Source organism: Chiloscyllium plagiosum, chromosome 6 (assembly GCF_004010195.1).
Source record: "Chiloscyllium plagiosum isolate BGI_BamShark_2017 chromosome 6, ASM401019v2, whole genome shotgun sequence".
NCBI lineage: Eukaryota > Metazoa > Chordata > Chondrichthyes > Orectolobiformes > Hemiscylliidae > Chiloscyllium > Chiloscyllium plagiosum.
In genome coordinates, this window is record NC_057715.1 from 63,243,052 (window position 1) to 63,266,571 (window position 23,520).

The 23,520-nt window shown below is 40.3% G+C and overlaps 1 protein-coding gene across 3 annotated transcripts in view; it reads right to left on the reverse strand.

Annotated features, from left to right (window-relative positions):
• rev1 (REV1 DNA directed polymerase) overlaps positions 1 to 23,520 on the reverse strand; it is a 127,116-nt gene that overhangs the window by 81,625 nt on the left and 21,971 nt on the right. For all 3 annotated transcript variants that reach the window (XM_043691687.1, XM_043691686.1, XM_043691688.1), the window contains exons 5-7: positions 19,544 to 19,690; positions 16,594 to 17,300; positions 12,050 to 12,157 (exon numbers count right to left, since the gene is read on the reverse strand). In XM_043691687.1, coding sequence (XP_043547622.1) covers positions 12,050 to 12,157; positions 16,594 to 17,300; positions 19,544 to 19,690 — 962 coding nt within the window. The remainder of the gene's footprint in view (positions 1 to 12,049; positions 12,158 to 16,593; positions 17,301 to 19,543; positions 19,691 to 23,520) is intronic.

Below are 23,520 nucleotides of genomic sequence, written 5' to 3' on the forward strand. Positions count from 1 at the left end.
CAGAAGTTAAGAATTAACCTTAATGTGGTTAACTTGGAGTCGCATACCTGCCAGTCCAGTAAAGGAAAGCAGATATTGTTCACTACAGGATATTAGTGAACCAGATGATGGGTTGCTACAACAATATGTTGTAGTTCCACAGTCATCAAAACTGGGATGAGTTTTGTTTTAATTTTCGATTAATGAATTAAATTTAGTGATAATTCAACAGGATCTTCAGAACATTTTTTAAAAATTCACTCATAGGATATAGATATCACTGCCTAGGCCAGTCGTTACTGCCCATCCCTTCTTGCCCTCGAGAACATGATAGTGAAGATCACAGAATCGCTACAGTATGGAAACAGGCTCTTCGGCCGAACAAGTCCACACTGACCCTCTGAAAAGTATCCCAGACAAACCCATTTCCTGACCTTGCTACTCTACGTTTACCCCTGACTAATGCACCTAACGTACATGTCCCTGAACACTACGGGCAATTTAGCTTGGCCAATTCACCTAACCTGCACATCTTTGGATTGTGGGAGGAAACCAGAGCACCTGGAGGAAACCCACACAAACATGGGGAGAACATACAAACTCCAAACAGACAGTTGCCTGACGCTGGAATTGAACCCGGGGTCCCTAGTACTGTGAGACAGCAGTTCTAACCACTGAGCCATCATGCCGCCTTATTGGTCTGTTGCAGTCCGTGTACTGTAGGTACACTCACAAAGCCAGAGGGGGAGTTTGCCTTGAAAGCTAGTTTACTAGTCAAGTGACATTAATCCTACTTCACCATTGCCCCATTAATTATTCCCACTTGCATTGAATGTTGAAGGCTTGCAGCCACTGAAAACAGCACCTGTTCAGGAAATTCCCCATGAGGCTCCTATTTCTGAAACTTGTCACTAATGCTCAGTTCAGTGTGCATTTTCCTTTCCTTCTGATATAATATTTCAACCCAATATCTTCCATAAGACACAGAAGCAGAATTACGCCTTTTGGCCCATTGTGTCTGTTCAGCCATTCGATCATGGCTGATGTTTCTCAACCCCATTCTCCTGCCTTCGTCCTGTAACCCTTGATCCCGTTACCAATCATGAACCTATCTATCTCTGTCTTAAACAGACAGAATGATTTGACCTCCAAAGCCCTCTGCAGCAATGAGTTTCACAGAATTATCACTCTCTGGCTGAAAACTTCCTCCTCATCTCAGTTCTAAAGGGTCATCCCTTCACTCTGAGCTGTGTCCTCTGGTCCTAGTCTCTCTCTTAATAGTGGAAACACCTTTGCCACATCCATTCTATTCAAGGCAGTCAGTATTTTTTGAGAGTTTCAATCAGATTCATCCCTCCATTATCCTTCTAAATCCCTTAGAGTACAGACCTAGAGTCCTCAACTGCTCCTGTTCCTCATATGACAAGTCCTTTATCCCCAGGATCATTCTTGTAAACATCCTCTGAACCTCCTCTAATGTTAGTACATCCTTTCTTAGATACAGGGCCCAAAACTGATGACAATATTCCAAATGCGGTCTGACCAGAGCCTGAGACAGCCTCAGCAATATATCTATACTCGTATTTTCTAGCCCTCTTGAAATAAATGCTAACATTGCATTTGTGTTCCTAAGTTCCAAATGAATCTGCATGTTAAACTTAAGAGAATCCTGAACTCGGACTCCTAATTTCTTTGTGCCTTAGATTACCGAAACATTTTCTGGTTTCTTCTTACCAAACTGTATAACCTCACATTTCACTCCATCTGCCACTTCCTTGCCCGTGCTCCTATCTGCCCATGTCCATCTGCATCCTCCCTGCTTCCTCAACACCACCTGTGCCTCCACCTATTTTTGTGTGATTTACAAACTTAGCAACAAATGCCTCAGTCCCGTTGTCCAGATCATTAACATCTATTGTGAATAGTTGTGGTCACAGCACAGACTCGTGCAAAATTCTACTAGTTACTGGCTTCCATCCTGAAAAAGACCCCTTTATCCCTACTGCCTTCTACCAGTGAGCCAATCCTCTATCCACACCAGTACCTTGCCCCTAACACCATGTTCTCCTCTCATCTTATTTAGCAGCCTGCTTGTTCGATGCCCTTGGTAAATCCAAATAGATCACGTCAAATAGCTCTTCTTTGTCTAACTTGCTCATTTACTCTTCAAAGAATCCTAACAGATTTGTCAGGAATGACCTCCCCTTAAAGAAGCCAGACTGACTCAGCTCTATTTTACCATGTACCCTCAAGGACTTCACAATTTTATCCTTAAGAATGGACTCTAAATCTTATCAATGATTGACATCAGGCTAACCAGCCTATAATTTCATGCCTTCCGCCTCCATCCCTCTGAAAGAGAGGTGTTATCGATTTTGAGAAGGTTTGTAGCTCAGGTTATATTACCCTCCTTGACTCAAGTGATTCCAGAAAGATGCCTCCATAATCTCTTAAGCTATCTTTTTCAGAATTCTCAGGTGTAGTTCACCTCGTCCACTTTCAGCTTCCTCAGCACCTTCTCCTTAGTGATGGCCATTACATCCAACTCTGTCCCCGACTCTCAAAGTTCTAGTATGTTGGGTTTTCCATTGTGAAAACTGATGCAAAGCACCTATTTAGTTCCTCTGCCATTTCTTTGTTCCCCATTACTATTTCTCCAGCCTCATTTTCCAGCAGTTCAATGTTCACTCATGCCTCTCTCCTACCTTTTAGATATCAGAAAAACTCTTGCACTCTTCTTTTGTATTACTAACTAACTTACTCTCATATTTCATCTTCTGCCCTCTTATGGCTTTTTAAAAAGTTAACCTCTACTCATTTTTAAAAGCTTCCACTAATATTCATCAAACTGAATGTTTTTTTCTTTTGCTTTTATGCTGTCCCCGAATTCCCTTGTCAGCCATGGTTGCTTTGTTCTCCCCTTAGAATGTTTCTTCTTTTTAGGGGATGAATTTCTGCTGTATCTCCCGAATTACTCCCAGAAACTCCTGCCATTACTGCTCCAGCATCTTCCCTATGAGGCTTCCCTCCCAACCAAAATTCTCATGTCTTTGTAGATATCTTTATTCAATTGTAATACTGTTACATCTGATTCCAGCTTGCGCTTCGCACACTGCAGGGTGAATTCTATCATATAATGATCACTGCCCCCTGCTGGTTCTTTCGCCTTCAGTTCCCTCATCAAATCTGCTTCATTACACATCACCAAATCCAGAACTGTCTGTTCCCTAGCAGGCTCTGTCACAAGCTGCTCCAAAAACAACCATCTCATAGACATTTCATAAATTCTTTTTCTCGAGATCTGCTACCAACCTGATTTTCACAGTTCACCTGCTTATTGAAGTCCCAATGAGTATTTTATTCAATATATCAAATAAATTTACCAGGACCAATACCATATAACTGATATTCTGATAACCAGGTAGCCATTGTCGCAAGATAGACTGGACAGTAAATAGGGTAGTGACACTACCACTGCACAAGACTCTAAATCAGACATAATTGTGGATAGCAGTAAATACTTCTTTTCAGTATTATAGTCACTGCAAATAGCAGTCTCTTTACAGGCATTCAAGTAACGATGCATATAGTTATTAACAGTTTTCAACCAACTTGTTACAGATCTCCCAATAACTCTTTGATGCAGTGATAGTGCCCCAACCAATGTCTAGAAGGTTTGGTTCAAGTCCCACCTACTCCAGAGGTTGTCAGACATATTTAAACTGGTAGATCAGAAATATCAGGTTTGCTTGCAATTGTTTAGATTACCTTTTCCATTCTAGTGACAATAGTATTATCACAGTTATGCTATTAATCAGATGCTGTATTTGACCCTACACTTACATTCTGGCTCCCAGCCCAAGTATTAATCCAGGATCCAACCTCAATGCTATCCTGAAATTTCACTTATAGAAAAGCTGTACCCACTTCATACTGGAAACTGACCTCTGCTTAAATCATTATTCCAACCCAGACCCTTCCTTCTGAAATGTGCAATCTTCACTTCTGAATAACGACTGCCTAACTATGTCATTACGTCCCTACTATATAATTATGGCTGAACTATTAACTACAACATTTTAAAGCCTTTCAATTTAGCACTATGACCATGAATGTGTCAGTGTAGCCCATTATGTGGAACGCAAAGGGAAAAGTTGAAAAATTCTTTGTAGCATAGATTGTGTAGATTGATTTGTTCTTCATACCTTACAAACATACAAACTGGGAGCAAGAGTGGGCCATATGGTTCTTCAAGCCTGCTCCACCATTCAAGAAGATCATAGATAATTTGACTGTGTTTTGAATTCCACATTCTCATCTAACTCCAATGACCTCTGATTCTCTCGCTGAACAAGAATCTACCAGTGTCTACCTTAAACATATTGTGGAAGTGCAGGTGCTGGACTGAGGTGGACATAGTCAGAAATCACATGAACCACTTTATAGTCCAACAGGTTTATTTGAAATCAGACAAGCCTTTGAAGCGCAGCCCCTTCGTCAAGTGGTGAGAGAGCAGAGCACACAGATACAGAATTTATAGGCAGAGAAATCAACAGCAGCCAGGCCAAATGATCATACAACTGGTGCGAGTGGAGTACCAGACAATACATCTCTGCAGCTGATAAAGAGTGTTAGATGACGTGCAAAATGTTTATAAAATCAATGTCGGTACTGTGCTATCATTATAATCAGGCAGAGCGATAGGGATATACAAAATGTGACATCTCAGGTCAGATACTGTAGACGTGAGGCTTTGTTCAGAATCTGTCTCAGACTTTTAACCTGGAACCTGACTGGTCTCTGCCTATAAACTGTGTCCATATGCCCTGCTCTCATTGCATGTGATGAAGCGGCTGCGCTCCGAAAGCTTGTGTGATTTCAAATAAACCTGTTGGACTATAACTGATGTTGTGTGACCTCTGACTTCGAAAAATATTTGATTGCTCCACTCCACCACCTTCTGAAGCCGAGAGTTCCAAAGATGCATAACCCTCAGAACAAATTTCCCTTTGTCTACCTGAATAATCCTGCTTTTAAAACAGCACCTCCTAGATCTAGACTAATGCACAAGAGGAAACATCCTTTCCACATCCAACTTGTCAAGACCATTCAAGATCTTATAAACATCAATCCAATACTCCATCACTCTTCTGTAGTGAAAACAAACCCAGGCTGTCACCAATTCCCTGTGAAACTGAAACATAAAATCTTTAGTTTTGTCTTCAATTGCTCTCATAACAATGGACAGGACTCCATTAGCTGTCTTAATGACTGGCTGTTCTTGCATACTAATTTTCTGTGACAGGTGTACTAAAGCACTAAATCCCTCTGCTCCTTTGGAAATATGCTGTCATTCTCCACTCATATAACAACTTCCATTATTCCTGCCAAATTGAGCAACATTAAACTCCATCTGCCAGATTTTTGTTCACTCACTCAACTTATCTATATCAGTTTTGCACCTTATGTTGTCACATCCCACTTTCCGACCTACCTTTGTGTCTGCAAATTTAGCCACTATATCTTCAATCTCCTTAACTAAATAATTTCTATAAATTTCAAAAACGTTGAGGGCTTAGCAGAGACCCCTACAACACACTACTCATCTCAGTCTGCCAAAGATCCTTTTTTACACACTGCTTTCTGCCAGGCAGTCAATCTTTTATGCATGATCATATGCCAATCCCTACTCCAAAAGCTCCGACACTGCAAAATAACTGAGTCATTAAATGCCTCAAGGAACTCCAAGTACGGTATATCAGTTGTCTCCCCTTTATCCGTAGTGCATGTTACACCTTCAAAGAATTCCAATGAATTGATGTAATAACTTCCATGTCACGAAACCACGCTTACTCTTCTTCAGTAATTTGCATTTTTCCAACTATTTGCTTACAACCTCCTTAATAATCAATTCTAACACACTCCCTATGATAGATGTCAAGCTAGCCAGTGTATAGTTTCCTGAGGTCTGCCTCACACCTCTTGAATAAAGGGGTTATATTTTCCAGACAGGACATTTGTTGAACCTCATGAATTTTGGAAAGCTAATACCAACACAACTACTACCTCATTAGACAGCATTTTTAAACCTAGGGGGGGAGAGGGTCCATCAAGACCCAGAGGCTTTTCAATCAGCATTGCTTCCCTTGTGATTGTAATTTCACCATTTCTATCATCAATAGGTGACGTGCCGGAAGACTGGAGATTGGCTAACGTGGTGCCACTATTTAAGAAAGGTGTTAAGGACAAGCCAGGGAACTATAGATCAGTGAGCCTGATGTCAGTGGTGGGCAAGTTGTTGGAGGGAATCCTGAAGGACAGGACGTAGATGTATTTGGAAAGGCAAGGACTGATTAGGGGTAGTCAACATGGCTTCATGCATGGGAAATCATGTCTCACAAACTTGACTGAGTTATTTGAAGTAACAAAGACGATTGATGAGGGCAGTGTGGTAGACGCAATCTATATGGACTTCAGTAAGGCGTTCGACAAGGTTCCTCATGGGAGACTGATTAACAAGGTTAGGTCTCATGGAATACAGGGAGAACTAGCCATTTGGATACAGAACTGGCGCGAAAGTAGAAGACAGAGGGTGGCGGTGGAAGGTTGTTTTACAGATTGTGACCAGTGGAGTGCCACAAGGATTGGTGCTGGGTCCATCATTTATATAAATGATTTGGATGTGAGCATAAGAGGTATAGTTAATAAGTTTGCAGATGACACCAAAAATTGGAGATGTAGTGGACAGCAAAGAAGGTTACCTCAGATTACAACGAGATCTTGATCAGATGAGCCAATGGGTTGAGGAGTGGCAGATGGAGTTTAATTTAGATAAATGTGAAAACAAATCTTAGCAGAACTTATACACTTAATGGTAAGGTCCTAAGGAGTGTTGCTGAACAAAGAGACCTTGGAGTGCAGGTTCATAGCTCCTTGAAAGTAGAGTCACAGGTAGATAGGATAGTGAAGGCGGCATTCGGTATGCTTTCCTTTATTGGTCAGAGTATTGAGTACAGGAGTTGGGAGGTCATGTTTTGGTCAAACCAAAAATCTGGGTCCGCTACGTGGATGACACCTTTGTCATCACAAAACGAAACAAGATAGAAGAGACATTTAACATCATCAACAACACCCTCACAGGCATAAAGTTCGCCAAGGAGGAAGAAACCGACAACAAACTCGCATTCCTGGACGTCACAGTCGAAAGAAAGGACAACGGAGAACTATAAACCTGCGTATACAGAAAACCGACAAACACTGACCAAATACTTAACTACACCAGCAATCATCCCAACACACACAAACGAAGTTGTATCAGAACACTATTCCAACGAACCGCATCACACTGCAGCACAGACGAACTTCGGAAAATAGAGGAGAACCACCTATACAGCGTATTCAAGAAGAACGGATACTCAAAAAACAATCCGCAGATTCCTCAAGAACAAACCACGACAAGCAGACCAAACAGCCAGAAACCCTAACCACCTTACCATACATCAAAGTAGTTTCAGAAATGACAGCCAGACTGCTAAGACCCCTCGGAATCCTAGTAGCACACAAACCCACCAACACTCTCAAACAAAAACTAACAAACTTAAAAGACCCAGTACATCCCATGAACAAAACCAACGTCATCTACAAAATTCCATGCAAGGACTGCCAGAAACACTACGTAGGACAAACAGGAAGAAAGTTAGCCACCAGGATACACGAACACCAGCTAGCCACAAAAAGACACGACCTCTCTCCCTCGTAGCCCTACACACGGAGGGAAACAACCACAATTTCGACTGGGACAACACATCTATCCTGGGACAGGCTAAGCAAAGACATGCCAGAGAATTCCTAGAGGCCTGGCACTCCAACCACAACGCCATAAACAAACACATAGATCTAGACACCATCTATCAACCCCTCAGAAAATGAACCGGAAATGACATCACCACAAACCCCAGGAACTCCATCCAGGACAAATATATAAATAGAAAGCAGGAGACAACAGCTTCACTTCACTTGGAGGTCACCACTAATGATGTTACCTAACCACGTAATGAAACGTCTGGATGTCAAACCTACAGCTAAGTGAGCAAACCTACACCCTAAATCTGGATGGGTATATGAATAGGAAGGGTTTGGAGGGATATGGGTCGGGTGCAGGTAGATGAGACTAGATTGAGTTGGCATGGACGAGTTGGACCGAAGGGTCTGTTTCCGTGCTGTACATCTCTATGACTCTAAGTTCCTTGCTGTCATATACCTCCTCATTTATAGGTAATTCTGAGCTGTTTTTTGTGAAATATATATAGTGAAGATAGAAGCAAATTATTTATTACCTTTATGTGCTATTTCTTTATTATGAACAATTAACATCCCATTATTGGCAGAGGACCACCTCTCTCAACTATTGTGATTTGTTTTCACAATTTTAACTAGCTTCCTATCATGCTCTAATTCATTTGTCCCAATTAATCTTTTAGACTTTCAATACTGTTCATTGTATTCTGACTAGTCATCTGACCTGCCATTCATCTATGCATAATTGTGTTTTTCCTTAAGTTTAATGCTTTCCTAAACTTCTTTAAGCAACCAGAGATGGTTGGTCCTGCTGCTTTCTTTTTGTATAGTCCTTGTTCTAAATAATCTGAAATATCTCTTTAAATGTACATCATTACTACTTTACTGATCTATTGCCTAGCTGAATATCCCAGTTCACTTCAGCCACCTCAGCTTGCATGCCCTTCTGCATAGTTGCCCTAATTTAAGGGTAAAACACCAGTCTTTGAACTATCCATCTCCCTTTCAAACTGGAGATAAAATGCAAGCATATTATGATCACTAATACTCAGAATTGCCTTTACTGTGAAATCATGAAATCACGTTACACAAAACCAATGTTAGTATGGTCTGCTCTCTAACAAAAACAGACAATGCTGGAGAAACTCAGCAAGTCTGGCAGCATCTGTGGAGAGAGAAACTGTGCTAATGTTTTGAGTCCGCTTAGACCTTTTTTTTCCACCCCTCACAGAAGCCTGTAGTTATCCCACACTGTGTTGTTGCAAGAAACTCTCTTTGGCATTCTATGGACTCTTCATCAAGGTTAATATTACCAATATAATTTTTTCCAGTTTATATGTGGATTAAAATCACCCATGATTATTGCTGTACCTTTATCACAGGCTCCCAGTATTTCTTGTAAACTTACTGCCAAATCATGGTTACTGCGAGTGGGAACCTGCAGACCACTTCCACTAATTACTTACTTCCCTTACTATTCCTCATCTCCACCCAAACCAATTCAATATCCTAATCTTCTGAATCAAGATTATCTCTAATACTGCACAATACCATCTTTGATTAGGTCACTGGTGAAGCAGCTGAAGATGGTTACCCCTTGGACACCCTACTATCAGAAGTGGAAACGTTTGATGAAAGTAAAAATTAACATTCATGCCATACAAGTGCAAGGCAACAACTACCCCACAGTCAATAATCTAACCATCTCCCCTTGAAATTTAGCAGCATTAGCGTTTCTGAATCCCCTCCATCAACAACCTAGGAGTACCACCAAGCAGAAACTGCACTGGACCAGCCATATAAACACTTCAGGTACAAAAGCAAGTCACAGGCTAGGAATCCTGCCAAGTGGAATTCACTAAAGTCTGACTGTCTATAAAGGACCAAGTCATGAGTTTGGTGGAATACTCTCCACTGAAATTCCACACCATCAGGATAAAGCAGCACCTTCTAAACCCACGACCACTGCTACTTACGAGGGCATGGGCAGTAGATACATGGGGATACCACCTCCATGTTTGACCCAAAATCATTGCCATTCTGATTTGGAAATACATAATCATTTTTTCAGTGTTGCTGGGTAAAAATTCTGAAACCCTCTCACTCATGGCATAGTGGGTCTACCTACAGCAAATGGACGTCAGCTGTCCAAGAAGGCAGCTCATCACCACCTTCTTAAGGCAACTATGAGTGGCAATAAATATTGGTCCAGCCAGAGATGTCCAAATGCCAAGACTGATTAAACAAATACACTAATTCCAGCACAGTTCAGACATACATTGCTCCAACAATACTGATAATTGTTTCCCCTACACTGGTGGCAGCAGTGGCCCACAAATCAGAGCTCACTTGTCCCAAACTAATCCTTAAGCGCCACATTAACTTAAATGTGGTTCAGGTAGTGATCCAGAGATTATTATTATTGAAAATTTGTTTTATAATTTAGCAGTTAACTTCTCAGATACTTTCAGTAGAACCTTTCTCCTAGTTCTACCTATGCCTTTGGTGATTACAACTATATCTTCCCCTCTCTGACTGCAAATTATTTTCCAGCTCAGAGCAGATATTCTGAACTCTGGCATCAGATTGACAACAGTGGTCTAGACATTGTTCTCAGCAGCAAAGAACACATGTCATTTCCTGCCCGAACTCACTGCACACCCCTACCATTAAAAACATTTCTGTTTACTCTCCCTCTGAATGGTTCCCTGCACCATGGTGCCATGGTCAGGTAGCTCATCCACCCTGCAACCCTCAACTTCATGCAAACAAGCTGAGGAAACACACAAACCTGTTGAACAATTGCAATGGCTGAGCTTCCTGCACTCCTCTTACCTGCCTTATTTGCAGTCATGTGTTTTTGTTCCTGATCAAATCAGAAGACCCCCATCCCAAAGAGTATGATTGCATCCTCAAATGATGTCCAGCAACCGTCCCTGTCCCTGATGTGTCTGCAGCACGGATTCCAGCTGTAAGTCACTCAGCCAAAGTTTCTGTAGCTGCAAGCATTTACTGCAGACATTTGCACCCCGTATCACACTGGCATTCAGAAGCTTCCATATTCTGCAATCGTAGAAGAGCACTTGTCCTGCTGTCTCCTATGTGCGCTAATTAATCACAATTTGATTTGTAATTAATAAAGCCTACACCTCCCAATAAATGTTACCACTGACACTAAAGTTTACAATACTTATAAAACAATATCATTCTTAGAATCCTGACAAGGTTATAGATTTTAATTATACAATTACCTGCTCTTGTTCAAAATTGGAGATCAAATACTACAGACTGACAAAGAGAAGAACAAAAAGCATCCCCGCACTTTATTGAACTGCTTACTCAGTACACTTCACTTGCAGTAAATCTTACTTCAGGCACCAAATTCTGACTCTGAACCAAATTCCCAGGTATACTCAATAAAAACTAAAAGAATTGCGGATGCTATAAGTCAGAATCAAAAACAGAAATTGCTGGAAAAGCTCAGCCGATTTGGCAGCCTCTGAAGACAAATCAGAGTAAATGTTTCAGGTCTGGGGACCCTTCCTCAGAACATGAAGGGTCCCCAGACCCGAAGCTCTGATTTCTCTTCACAGATGCTGCCAGATCTGCTGAGCTTTTCCAGCAATTTCTGTTTTTGAACCGGATATACTCACTTGGCCTTGATCTCACTCATACGGGCTCTTTGATACTAACCATGCACTCTTAGAGGGGCATGGATAGGATAAATAGACAAAGTCTTTTCCTTCAGGTTGGGGAGTCCAAAACTAGAGGGCATATGTTTAGGGTGAGAGGGGAAAGATATAAAAGGGACCTAAGGGGCAACTTCTTCACGCAGAGGGTGGTATGTGTATGGAATGAGCTGCCAGAAGTGGTATAGACTGGTACAATTGCAACATTTAAAAGGCATTTGGATGGATATATGAATAGGACGGGTTTGGAGGGATATGGGCTGGGTGCTGGCAGGTGGGACTAGATTGGGTTGGGATACCTGGTCAGCATGGGTGGGTTAGACTGAAGGGTCTGTTTCCGTGCTGTACATCTCGATGACTCTATGAAATGAAAACCAGTGGATACCAGTGGTCAAGAACAGTGAATACAGCAATAAATCAATACAGTATTTAACAAAGTTCAGTTTCCGAAATCTCCAAAACAGCAAATAATGTGCTTCAAAATTCCACACCAGCCTTAACGAGAGTATGGTCCCATACAGAGTACACAGCTCACACAGCAATTCAACAATTCAACCACTTCTAATAGTTCAATGTATACAAACCTTTCAAGTCTGGACGATCACGAATGCCCACTGATACAAAGAAGCAGTCCATATCAACATGCATTATACAATTCTGTTTTCTTGATGGATTTATAGTATTTGCAGTGCCTGAAAGAAAAGAAAATTGTGAAAATGGAGTAGGCATTTGTTTACTAAAAGGTTCCCAAATCTTTCAACATGATGGTTAAGTAAGTGGCCATTGACCGCATGGAGCCCATCCCCACAAAACTGGTAAAATCTAAAAAAGTGCTTGCAGCACCCACACATGAAAATGGTATTTTCAAACAATTAACTCATGCAATATGTGACTCTGGATGTGGAGGATGGTTTTGAAGAAACTTAGCAGATTGCTGCAGTGAATCTTGTAGATCAGGTTTGACCAACTTCTTTCTATTCAGGAGTGGGGAGCAGGGAGGAATAGGATAAGGTTCACATTTCAATTTCTGTCTCACTTCGGGGATGGTGAGAAAATTTCAGAAAGATACATCTGGCACAACAGTAAATACGAATTTCATTTTTAAAATAAAAATTGATCATTTAAATGAGCAACCTGTAAGTAATCTAATCTAAAACTTCTAAGTAACAGACTTAACATAATCAAAAAGACAAAAGTAAGAGTTTAAGAATTAGTCCCCAAGTCCTAAGCATCAAGGAACAGGAGGAAACTAAGGCTAAGGAGTTAGTAGCGTACACACCGAGCTGACCGAGGCAGAATTCATAGTTTGGGAGGGGAGCACAAGGAAGTGATCATAAGCAAGCTGCCTCGCACCTGAGACTGACTTTACGTTTGTAGTGTGCATGTAATGTAAGGGGGTGGTGAGTAATGGGAGATGTGTGATGGTGATGGTGGTGAAGTGGGAAGGTGTTGGAAGGAGGAAAGGAAGCGGGCAGGGAGAAAGGGTAGTTTTGTTTTGGATCTTTCTCACTTCTTATCCCATGCCCACACCCTCACATGCTGCATCATCTTCCGTTGCACACGCATGATTGCCATTTCCCATCCCATTTACACAAGCCTGTTCCAATCCCATCCCAAATATCTGCATCTGTCATAGTATCAAAACAAAATTGAGTCACAATTGAATCCTTGTTTCCATTATCTCCTCCAGTCTTAAAATCCTCTTGCCCATCCTCACTTTTTAATGCTCCACCAGTGGCTGACATTTCTAAAACTACTTGGGACTCAAGCTCTGAAACCCTCCCCTACATCTCTTGGCTTCTATACTTTGCCTTTTCCTTTATGACACTCCTTATTAATGACACAATTAACAGAATGTTTAGTCACCTGTCCTTATTTCCTATAAGACCATAAGACAGAGGAGCAGAAATTAGGCCATTTAGCCCATCGAGCCTGCTCCATCATTCAATCATGGCTTGATAAGTTTCTCAATCCCATTTTCCTATTTTCTGCTCATAACCCTTGGCCACTTGGTACTCAAGAACCTATCTATCTCAGTCTTAAATATAGTCAATGATCTGCCTGTCACAGCCTTCTGTGGCAACGAATTCCACAGATTCACCACTCTCTAGCTGCAGAAGTTCCTCCTTATCTTTGTTCTAAAAGATCTTACCTTTGCTTTAAGGCTGTGCCCTTGGGTCCTAGTCTCTCCTACCGATAGAAACATCTTGCCAACATCTATTCTATCCAGGCTATTCAGTATTCCGTATGTTTCAATTAAATCCACCGCCCCCCCCCTCCCCCAACCAAACCTTCCTTCTAAACTCCAGAGTATAAACCCAGACAATCCTCATATGTTAAGCTTTTCATTCCTGGGACCATTCCAGTGAACCTCCTCTGAACATGCTCCATGACCAGTACATCCTTCCCAAGATATGGGACCCAACACTGCACACAATTGTCCAAAATGTGGTCTGGCCAAAGCCTTATAGAGCCTCAGAAGTACACCTCTGTTTTATATTCAAGTCCTCTCAAAATAAATGCCATCATTGCATTTGCCTTCCTAACTAATGACTCAACCTACAAGTTTACCTTGAGAGTTCTAGCCCAGGATTCTCACATGTCTCTCTACACTTCAGAATTATGAACTTCCTTCCGATTTAGAAAATAGTTCATGCTCTAGTCTTCTTATCAAAGTGCATGAATATACACCTTCCCTTGTTGTACTCCATCTGCCACTTCGCCTAATCTGTCCAAATTCTTCTGCAGCCTCCCCACTTCCTCAATGCTACTTATCCCTCAACCTATCTTTGTATTGTCTGCAAACGTAGGCAGAACACACTCAGTTCTTTCATTTAGATCGTTCAAGTAAAAAGTTGCAGTCTTGTCACTTGTCACCAGCTGCCATCCTGAGAAGGATCCTTTTATCCCCACTCTGCTTTCTGCCAGACAGCCAAGCTTTTGTCCATGCTAGCACCTTGCCTCTAACACCATGAGCCTTTATCTTACTCAGTAACCTCCTGTGCGGCACCTTGTCAAAGGCCTTCTCGACGTCCAGGTAGATAACATGCATTGGTTCTCCTTGGTCTAACCTGTTTGTTTCTTCCTCAAAGAATACTAGAAGAGCCCCTTATGCAGCTCAGTGTCATTTATCATTTAATAATGCATGTGACTTTTCATCGCATCAAATGGGATAGGGTGGGATCCTTAAAAAATCTAGTTGGGTAAGCTGCAACCAATAAGGGAAGAGTTACAAATAAATTTACCTAAATGTGAAGTCAGTGCTCTTTCAAATCCAACAACCATCACTGTTCCAAATAACAAGTCTTCTTCCTCCCACCTTCAATGACCAATCATACTCCTACTGAAATACTGATCAACCTCTTCCCTCAAGCATCTACCAATTACCCTACACAGTTATCTTCCTTTCTTCACTTAAGTTATGATTCCAGCTGATGGCAATACTGGATAAGTCAAATCCCAGCTTGAAATGTAACCTGGCAGGGCCCAAATTTGATTTTTACAGTTGGCTAGTCAATGAAAATATTCACACAAGAGTGACACTGTTCTCTTAAAACAAGAACATAAGTTTATCAAACAAAGGAGAAAACAATACAAATGTATATTATAATAAAGTCAACATGAAAAATCTTAACACAAAGTAAAAACAGCAATATCCTTTGTAGATATGCAATTCCAGTGAAATGTCACTTCTATCTTAATTAATTTTGTTTACTTATTTAACTCTTACCAGCTTTTCTTCTTGGACTGCTGACAGTTTGAAGACATCTTTCCAGTTCTGATAACTTGAACTTGTTTCAGATTATTTTTTAGTTTAATAGCTGAGACTTTTACAAACTCTCAACCTGGAGATTCTACGAATCTAACAAACTGCTCTGCAGTTCAGATAAAATTGCTCTCCTGAAACAAAAAGCCTTATTTTTCAGCTAGAATGAAACTGAAACCAGGTTCCTCTGAACTGAACTCAAACTAAGAGTGGCTCTTGATCATTTGTTTTCCAGAACGTCTTGGGGGAGGTGGTGGAGGAGTTATACTGTCACTGAACTAATAATGCAGACACAGGCTAATACACTGGGGACATAGGCTGGAATACTACTATGCAGATGGTGAATTCAACTAATAAATCTGGAACTAAAAGCTTGTCTAACACTGACCATGCAACCCTGTCAATTATTGTAAAACCCATCTAGCTCTCTTTAGGAAAAGAAATCCGCTGTTTTTATCTGGTCTGGCCTCTCTGTGACACTAGGCATACTGCAAAGTGACTGACTCTTAACTGCATTCCGAAATGGTTTAACAGGCCACTGAGTTCAAGGGACTCAATTAAAAATGGGCAACAAATTGCCAGCAACATCCACATCTCATCAAAGAATTAAAGAAAGTATAAAGATTTCATTAACTAACAACACAGGTATCTGTCTAGGTATTTACTATGTCATACGCTTTCTTGGAAATTATGTATTTAGGTTGTTGTTCCAAATGACTTTCGCATCTCAAAAACAGTTACTTCCATTAAGTCAAAATCCATCTGCCTAAATTTTAAAAATCAAAATTCCAATGCACGATACACTTTATCACAATTACCCAAGGATCACTGGTAACATGCACCACCCCAAACTTCAGTGATACTTTGAGTCTCTTAATCTTACAGGGTTTGTGCCTCATGAAAACGATGCCTAATAACAAAAGTGCCTTCAGCCTCACCATTCTGGCGCAGGTAGCAGAGTCTTTACCTCGGTATGCCCACAAATGGACATGTCAGAATTTCCAAACTTAAGATTTAAGTGGGACCTGCCAGGATGAATATGTCCCAAAATATTATGAACAAAAACGTCATTACAAGCTCATATCTTATTCAAAAGAACTTTCCTATTGAATTTGCAAAATGGATAAAGACTTTATAAAACCTTCCACCAAAGCAACAACTACACTCGTTAAAAAGTGAAATTAAACCATACAAGGGACAATGGTTTATAAGTAAAACTCTGATACATTCTCTTTGAACATAAAGTTAATAAACTTATCTTATTAACTGTCAATACTGTTTAAAATGAGTGCAATCTCTAATGTGATTGTACACTAGAGTTAGATAAAAAACATAATGTGAAACAAGTTAATACAATCTTACCAGAATGGTTAGTTTCAATGGGATTTCTTTCAAACTTGCCCATGTTAATCCTTTTTAGTTTCTCTCTGCCTGGGTAAATTCCATTACTTTGTCTCTGAAGTCTGTTTACATATTCTGCAAACTCACTTTTCCACGTTGAGATGTGATGCAGTCTTGAATGGGCATAAAACTCAGATATAAAACTCGGGTCTGCCGGTTTTGAAGACCAATGGGAAGATACCTTGATGGGTAAAGGCTCTGAACTGCTTTTCATTTTTGGAATTCCTTGAACAGTAGAATGGTTAGCCCCATTTACTTTAAAGCACTCATTTAATGAAGATGCTGTAGCAGTCCTAATATGATCAGGCAGCAAAGCGTTGCCTTCTGCAAACTGCTTTTCACAGTTCCTGAAATGCATTTCACAGTCATCATTTTCTTCTTCCAGCCTTTCAGGAATTTCAATTTCCTTTTCCCACGAACTTTCACTGCAATGTTTTAAGTAATCCTGCTTTTTTAAGGCACTATAAGAATTGGGTTCATTCCTTTTATGAAGTGAAAAATGGTCTCTATAACTATGAACGCCATTATGATTTATATTAGGAAAAACATGCTCCAAGTCTGTTAGCTCAAAGTCTTCACTTTTTTTGTCACATCCATTCATTCCATTGTTGGTCTGGTTTGAGTTCTCCTTGTATTTGGCATTCTCTTGGTTGTGAGAGATACTCTTTCTAGAAGTGAGCATCAGAAATCATAAATTTTATTCTTTGATATGCACAATAATGCACTGTATCAACACAAATATCGCCACATATTAGGCGCATGTGATAGACCAAGGCTGCATAACAAGAAACAAAAACAGATAACACTGCAAGTATATAATAGTTCCTACTTAGGTTAAAAGGAAATAAACTTAAAGAGTGGCTTTTGAACTATAAATTCATAGTGTCCCATGGGAAGAATGGCACAGAAGTTGAAACAGATATTGAGAATATTGGGAAATGAGTAGCAGAGCAGGGTATCAGTTTCCCAAAATTACAAAAGCATTAACAATGGGATGCGGGGTGGAAAACAGGAAGCAGAGAACATAGGATTCTGCAGGCCATACGCAAGATTTGGTCCTGTGAGGCTTCTACACAAATGGCTTTCACTCCTATTTTCCACTAGCTCAAAATCTATTAACCTATAGCTAAACTACTTTTTCCTCAACCAGCAGTTCTCTCTACTGTTCAGTTCACCAAAATTTCCACTGTTGTAGATAAATTGTGTATATGACTCTTGGTCACAACCATCTTCAACTAAGAAAAAAGCCTGCATCTCCAAATTGAGTTACTTAACATTCTCTGATTATACTAATGAGATCAATAGATTTTAATATTGGAAATGCCAAATAGACCTTGACTGGAAGGGATAGAAAGAAGAGAGTAAATAAACAGGTAAGATTAGAGGTTACAAAAGTAATGAAAAGACAAAACTAAAGGCTCAGTATTTGAATGCACATAGCATTAAGAACAAAACAGATGACCTGAAAGTACAAATACAAATAAATAAGTACAATCCGTTAGCTATTGTGGAGACATGGCTGTAGGGTGACATGGATTGGGACCAGAATACTGAAAGGATATTTAGAAAGGATAGGAAGCAGGAAAGGTTAGAAGGTGATTTTGTAAATTAATGGTAGTGCTACCAGAGAGATGGATGACCTAAATTTAAGAAACCAGGAAGTACAGCAGTTCAGGTTGAAACGTGAAATGATAAAAGGTAACAAGTCACTTGTGGCAGTGGCAAACAGGGGCCCGAAAAGTTGCCACACGGTGGGATGGAGTATAATGTAAGAGATAATCGGAGCTTGTCAAAAAGGTACACAATCAATCATGGGGGATTTTAATCTGTATGTTTACTGGAAAATCAGGTGGGCAAAAGTAGTCTAGTAGAAAAGCTTATAGAAAGTTTTCGAGATAGATTCTTGGAACAGCATGTACTGGAGCCAACCAGACAACAATCTAATCGAGAATACAGCCCATTCCATCACACATATCAGCCTTTCATCCACGGATTCCATCTAAACCTCCCACTGCCTCAGGAAAGCAACCAACATAATGACCCCTCATACCCTAGTTATACTCTCTTCTGTCCAGCAAGTTTGTATATACACACGAACAGATTCAATAACTTCTTCCCTGCTGTTATCAGACTTCTGAATGGACCTCTCAAATTTTGAATTTAATGTTAACCTTGCTCTCTATGAACCTTCTCTGCAGCCGTGACATTATATTCTTCGTCCTGTTCTATTACCCAATGCGCTTTGTAGGTATAAACTTTTCACTGTACCTTGATACATGTTACAATAATAAATCAAATCAAACCTAGTATTGAGGACCAATAGGATTATTTAATGACCTCCAGGTCACAGCAATTATGACTGAATTCTACACACAGTTTGAGGAAGGAGAGTGGGACCAAGACCAAGATTTTAAACTTAAGTAAGAGTAACTAATGTTGGCTAAAGTGAAATGGCAATTTAGATGAAGAAATTTTTAAATTAAGATAGCATAGTGACATTAAAGGGAACATCTCAGAATACACAGAATGGATACATTTCAATGAGAATGAAAAATTCCAAGGGGAGAACCCATCAGCAATTGCCAAAAAGGTTCAAGATTGCATCAAACTCAAAGGATGTATATAAGTGGGCAAACATGGATGACAGGTCAGATGACTGGATACAATTAAAAGAATAAATAACAAATAAAATATTAAGAGGGGAAAAATTACAACACAAGAGAATGCTTGCTAGAAATCTAAAAACAAATAGTAAGAGGTTCTACAAACATTTAAAAAGGAAAAGAGTTAACGTGAATGTTGTTGCTGTAGAAAGCAAGTCTGGAGATGAATAACTAAAAATAAGGAAATAGCAAGTGAAGAGAAGAACATTAAATCAGAATTTAAATACTGATGTCGCTGAATTACTTACATGTTTCTATTCAGTTTATAAATATTGCTCGGGCCTGGCATAGATTCTTCAGGCTTGCTCACAGTGAAGTTCAATCCTTTTTGAACACTTGACTGCTTGGTATAGAGCTGATAGGGAATGTAGGATAAGAGATATCCAGCTTTTATACTGCAATCCAAACAAAAGGATCAAACTGAGTTAACATGTTATCTCCAACAACACAGCTCTGCAAACAACAGAAAACTGTAAATTTCTGGGTTTTATTTAATTGGAAACCTAATAGATAGAGCAGGAACATTTTCAAAAAAGATCATTTACCTAAATAAAATTGGTCTGATTAAGAACTGTACAATATGAGTGTAAAGAGAAAAGCTACAGACAAATGGATTATAAAATACCTGCAACTTTGATGTTTAAATCCTGAATGGTTAAATTCATCTTACATCTGATTTCATTGCAGCAGAAGAGAATCATATTTGTTCGAAATGCTATTTTTTTCACAATGTGGAAGTAAATGCATGTTCACAAATGCAACAGATTAAGAGTATTGAATATTATCAACTCAACTTGTAGTGTATAAAAGTTCATAACATTAATTGTCTACCACACAGACTCAATTTTCTTTTTCTTTATTCTTTCACAAGATGCAGGCATGGCTGGCATGACCATCATTTCTTGCCCATTCCTAACTGTTCTTGAACTTAGTTATTTATTTGATATTTCAGAGGGCAGTTAAGAGTGACTTGACTGGGCTTGGAGATACATTAGGTCGGACCACGTAAGAATGACAACCTTCCTTCCTTAAAGAATATTAGTAAACCAGATTTTTATTTTTAACTGATTTTTCACTATTACTGATTGTAATGCTTTTAAATCCAGATGGAATTTAAACTCAATAAATTTAGAATCAATCACTCCTCTGTGGGATTTGAGTTCATGTCTCCATAGCATTACCATAGGCCGCTGAAAAGTCAGTCAATAAAACGTGGAGCTGAAAAAAACACAGCGAATCAAGCAGCATCAGAAGAGCAGGAGAGTCTATGTTGACTCTCCTGCTCTTCTGATGCTGCTTGACCTGCTGTGCTTTTTCCCCTCCACATTTTATTGACTCTGACTTTCCAGCATCTACAGTCCTCACTATCTCCAAGTTCAGGGATATTACCACCATCTTACTCTTGAACTTCAAATTTGTGACTGGTGGGATAGGAAATAGTCTAGCGCAAAAAAAAGGGAAAAAAAATTTACTGGCATAACCATCTCTCTCACTTAGAAATCTGAGAAATTTTATTTTTCAGTTTAAGATCATACCTTTCAGCACCAACGAAATGTAAAGATGAGGACAAATTCAAAAGCTATTACACATATATTTTTGAAAGCACTGTACAATGTGACAATTTGGAAATACTTAAACTTGTGATCCAGATGCTAATAGCTTGATATGAGTCATGTCTAAGTGTGTTCCTAAGGCAACTGGCTGCAGTAATGTCAACCACTGCTCCATTTTACTAGATCACAGTGCATCCAAATGAGGAATTAGTCACTGTTATAGATCTTATGATCCTTTGGATGAAGAAGCTGGTGGGATGGAAAAAGATGACCAGGAGGACCCTAGTGGCACTGTGGGAGAGAAGACAAGAGGTGAGGGCAGAAGTGCAGTAAAGGGTCAGACATGGCTAAGGGCTCTATCAACCATGGTCACAGGAAATCCTTGGTTGAGGAAAAAGGTGGACATTTCTGAGGTCTTTCCCTGCAAAGGGTGGCATAATCAGAATAGATGCATCGGAGCCAGAGAAACTGGGAGAATGGAATGGAGTCTGTCCAAGAAGCAGCATGAGTGAATGTGTTACCCTTGTAACTGTGGAAGACAGTGGGTTTGTAGTGGATATCGGTGGCCAATCTATTGCCAGATATGGAAACAGAGATGTCAAGGGAAAGGAGGAGTGAGGGATAGACAAGGTGAGAGCATGCTGGAAATTAGAAGCAAACTTGATAAATGTATCCAATTTTGAATAAGAGAGGAAAACAGCACTGATGAGCTCGTCAGTGCACCAGAGAAACAGTTGTGGGGAGGGACCTGAGTACAATGGAAAGAGGAATGTTCCACATACCTCAGCATAACTGGAGCCCATGGCTACACCTTTGATCTGAAAAATGTGAAAGGAGTTAAAGGAGAAGCTGCCCAAAGTGAAGTCTGAGGGACTGAGGAGTGGCAGATGGTGTTTAATTTAGATAAATGCAAGGTACTGCATTTTGGAAAACCAAATCAGAGCGTGGCTTATACACTTAAATGGTAATGTCCTGGGCAGTGTTGCTGAGCAAAGACTCCTTGGAGTGCAGGTTCATAGTTCTTTGAAATAGAGTCACGGGTAGATAAGATAGTGAAGGCGGCATTTGGTATGCTTTCTGTTATTGGTCAGAGCATTGAATGTAGGAGTTGGGAGATCGTATTGCGGCTGTACAGGACATTGGTTAGGCCACTTTTGGAATATTGTGTGCAATTCGGGTCTCCTTCCTATCGTAAGGTTGTTGTGAAAAAAGATGTACAAGGATGTTGCCAGAGTTGGAAGATTTGAGCTATTGGGACAGGCTAAATAGGCTGGGGCTGTTTGCCCTGAAGTATCAGAGGTTGAGAGGTGACGTTATAGAAGTTTATAAAATCATAAGGGACTTGGACAGGACAAAGACAAGGTCCTTTCCCTGGGTTGGGGGAATCCAGAACTATAGGGTATAGGTTTAGAGTGAGGGTGCCAGATAAAAAAAAGGGACCTAAGGGGCAACTTTTTCCACACAGAGGGTGGTGTGTGTATGGAATGAGGAAGTGGTGGAAGCTGGTACAATGACAGATTTAAAAGGCATCTGGATGGGTATATTAATAGGAAGGGTTTAGAGGGATGTGGGCCAAATGCTGGCAAATGGGACTAGATTAGGTTAGGATATCTGGTCAGCATGGACGAGTTGGACTGAAGGGTCTGTTTCCGTCCTGTACATCTCTATGACTCAAAGACAAGATCGGTCAGGCGGGGAAGGTGGTGGTTAATGGGGACGGTTCAGGCCTTCATTTCAGAAAGTGAAATAATCCCCCTGATGGGGGATGGATGTGTAAAGAGACTGCACATCCATAGATGAAGAGGAGGTGGCTGGATCTAAGAGCACAGAGTGCAGTCAGGTCAAAGGGAGACAGGTTTGAATGAGTGAGAGAGACAGAGAAATTAAGGTGACCAATGTCACATCGACAACTTTCAATTAACAGGTTGAGGGTAGGTGAAAGGCCAGAGGAAGGGGTCCAGGAAGGAGAATACTGCAGGCAGGTGAAGGGATCTGTGGGACGGGGTAACAACTCTTATCTAAAGCAATAGGCATGGAGGCGAAGGTGCCAGAAGAAGAGTTTGTTTTGTTCTAGACCATCATTTCTAAACAATTTTCTCCAACTGAGGTTAAACCACTGGTTTATATTGCTGGGCTTATCTTATCTCCTTTTTGAACAAAGATATTTCACTTACAATTCTTAAATCCCCTGGCAGCAGTCTTGTAGTTAAAAAGGGTTGGACAATTAATGACTCCCAAATCCCTCTGTTCTGTAGCTTTCTGCAGTCTTCCGCCATTTAAATAATATTCAGCTTCATTCCCATTTCTGAACGTTCTCATTTCTGACCTTATGATAGGGAAAAGCCAATCATGAATCAGCTGAAGATGGCTCAGCCTAGGACACCATCCTGACTATTTTGCACTGATGCCCTGAGGCTGAAACAATCCATCTCCAATAACCATAACCATTTTCTTTTGTGTTATGAATGAATGGTCAGATTATCTAAAGTTAATATTAACATGGACCTAGACATTGCTGGCAAGGCTAGAATTAATTGCCCAACTCGGCTGACCCTGAAAAGGTGGTGGTGGTATTTCATTCATGAATTTTATATGAATGTGGGGTATGCTTTGTAGCAGTTTGATAAAACAAAGCACAACACAGAGGTGGGGTTAGGGACGTTGGGAAGTGG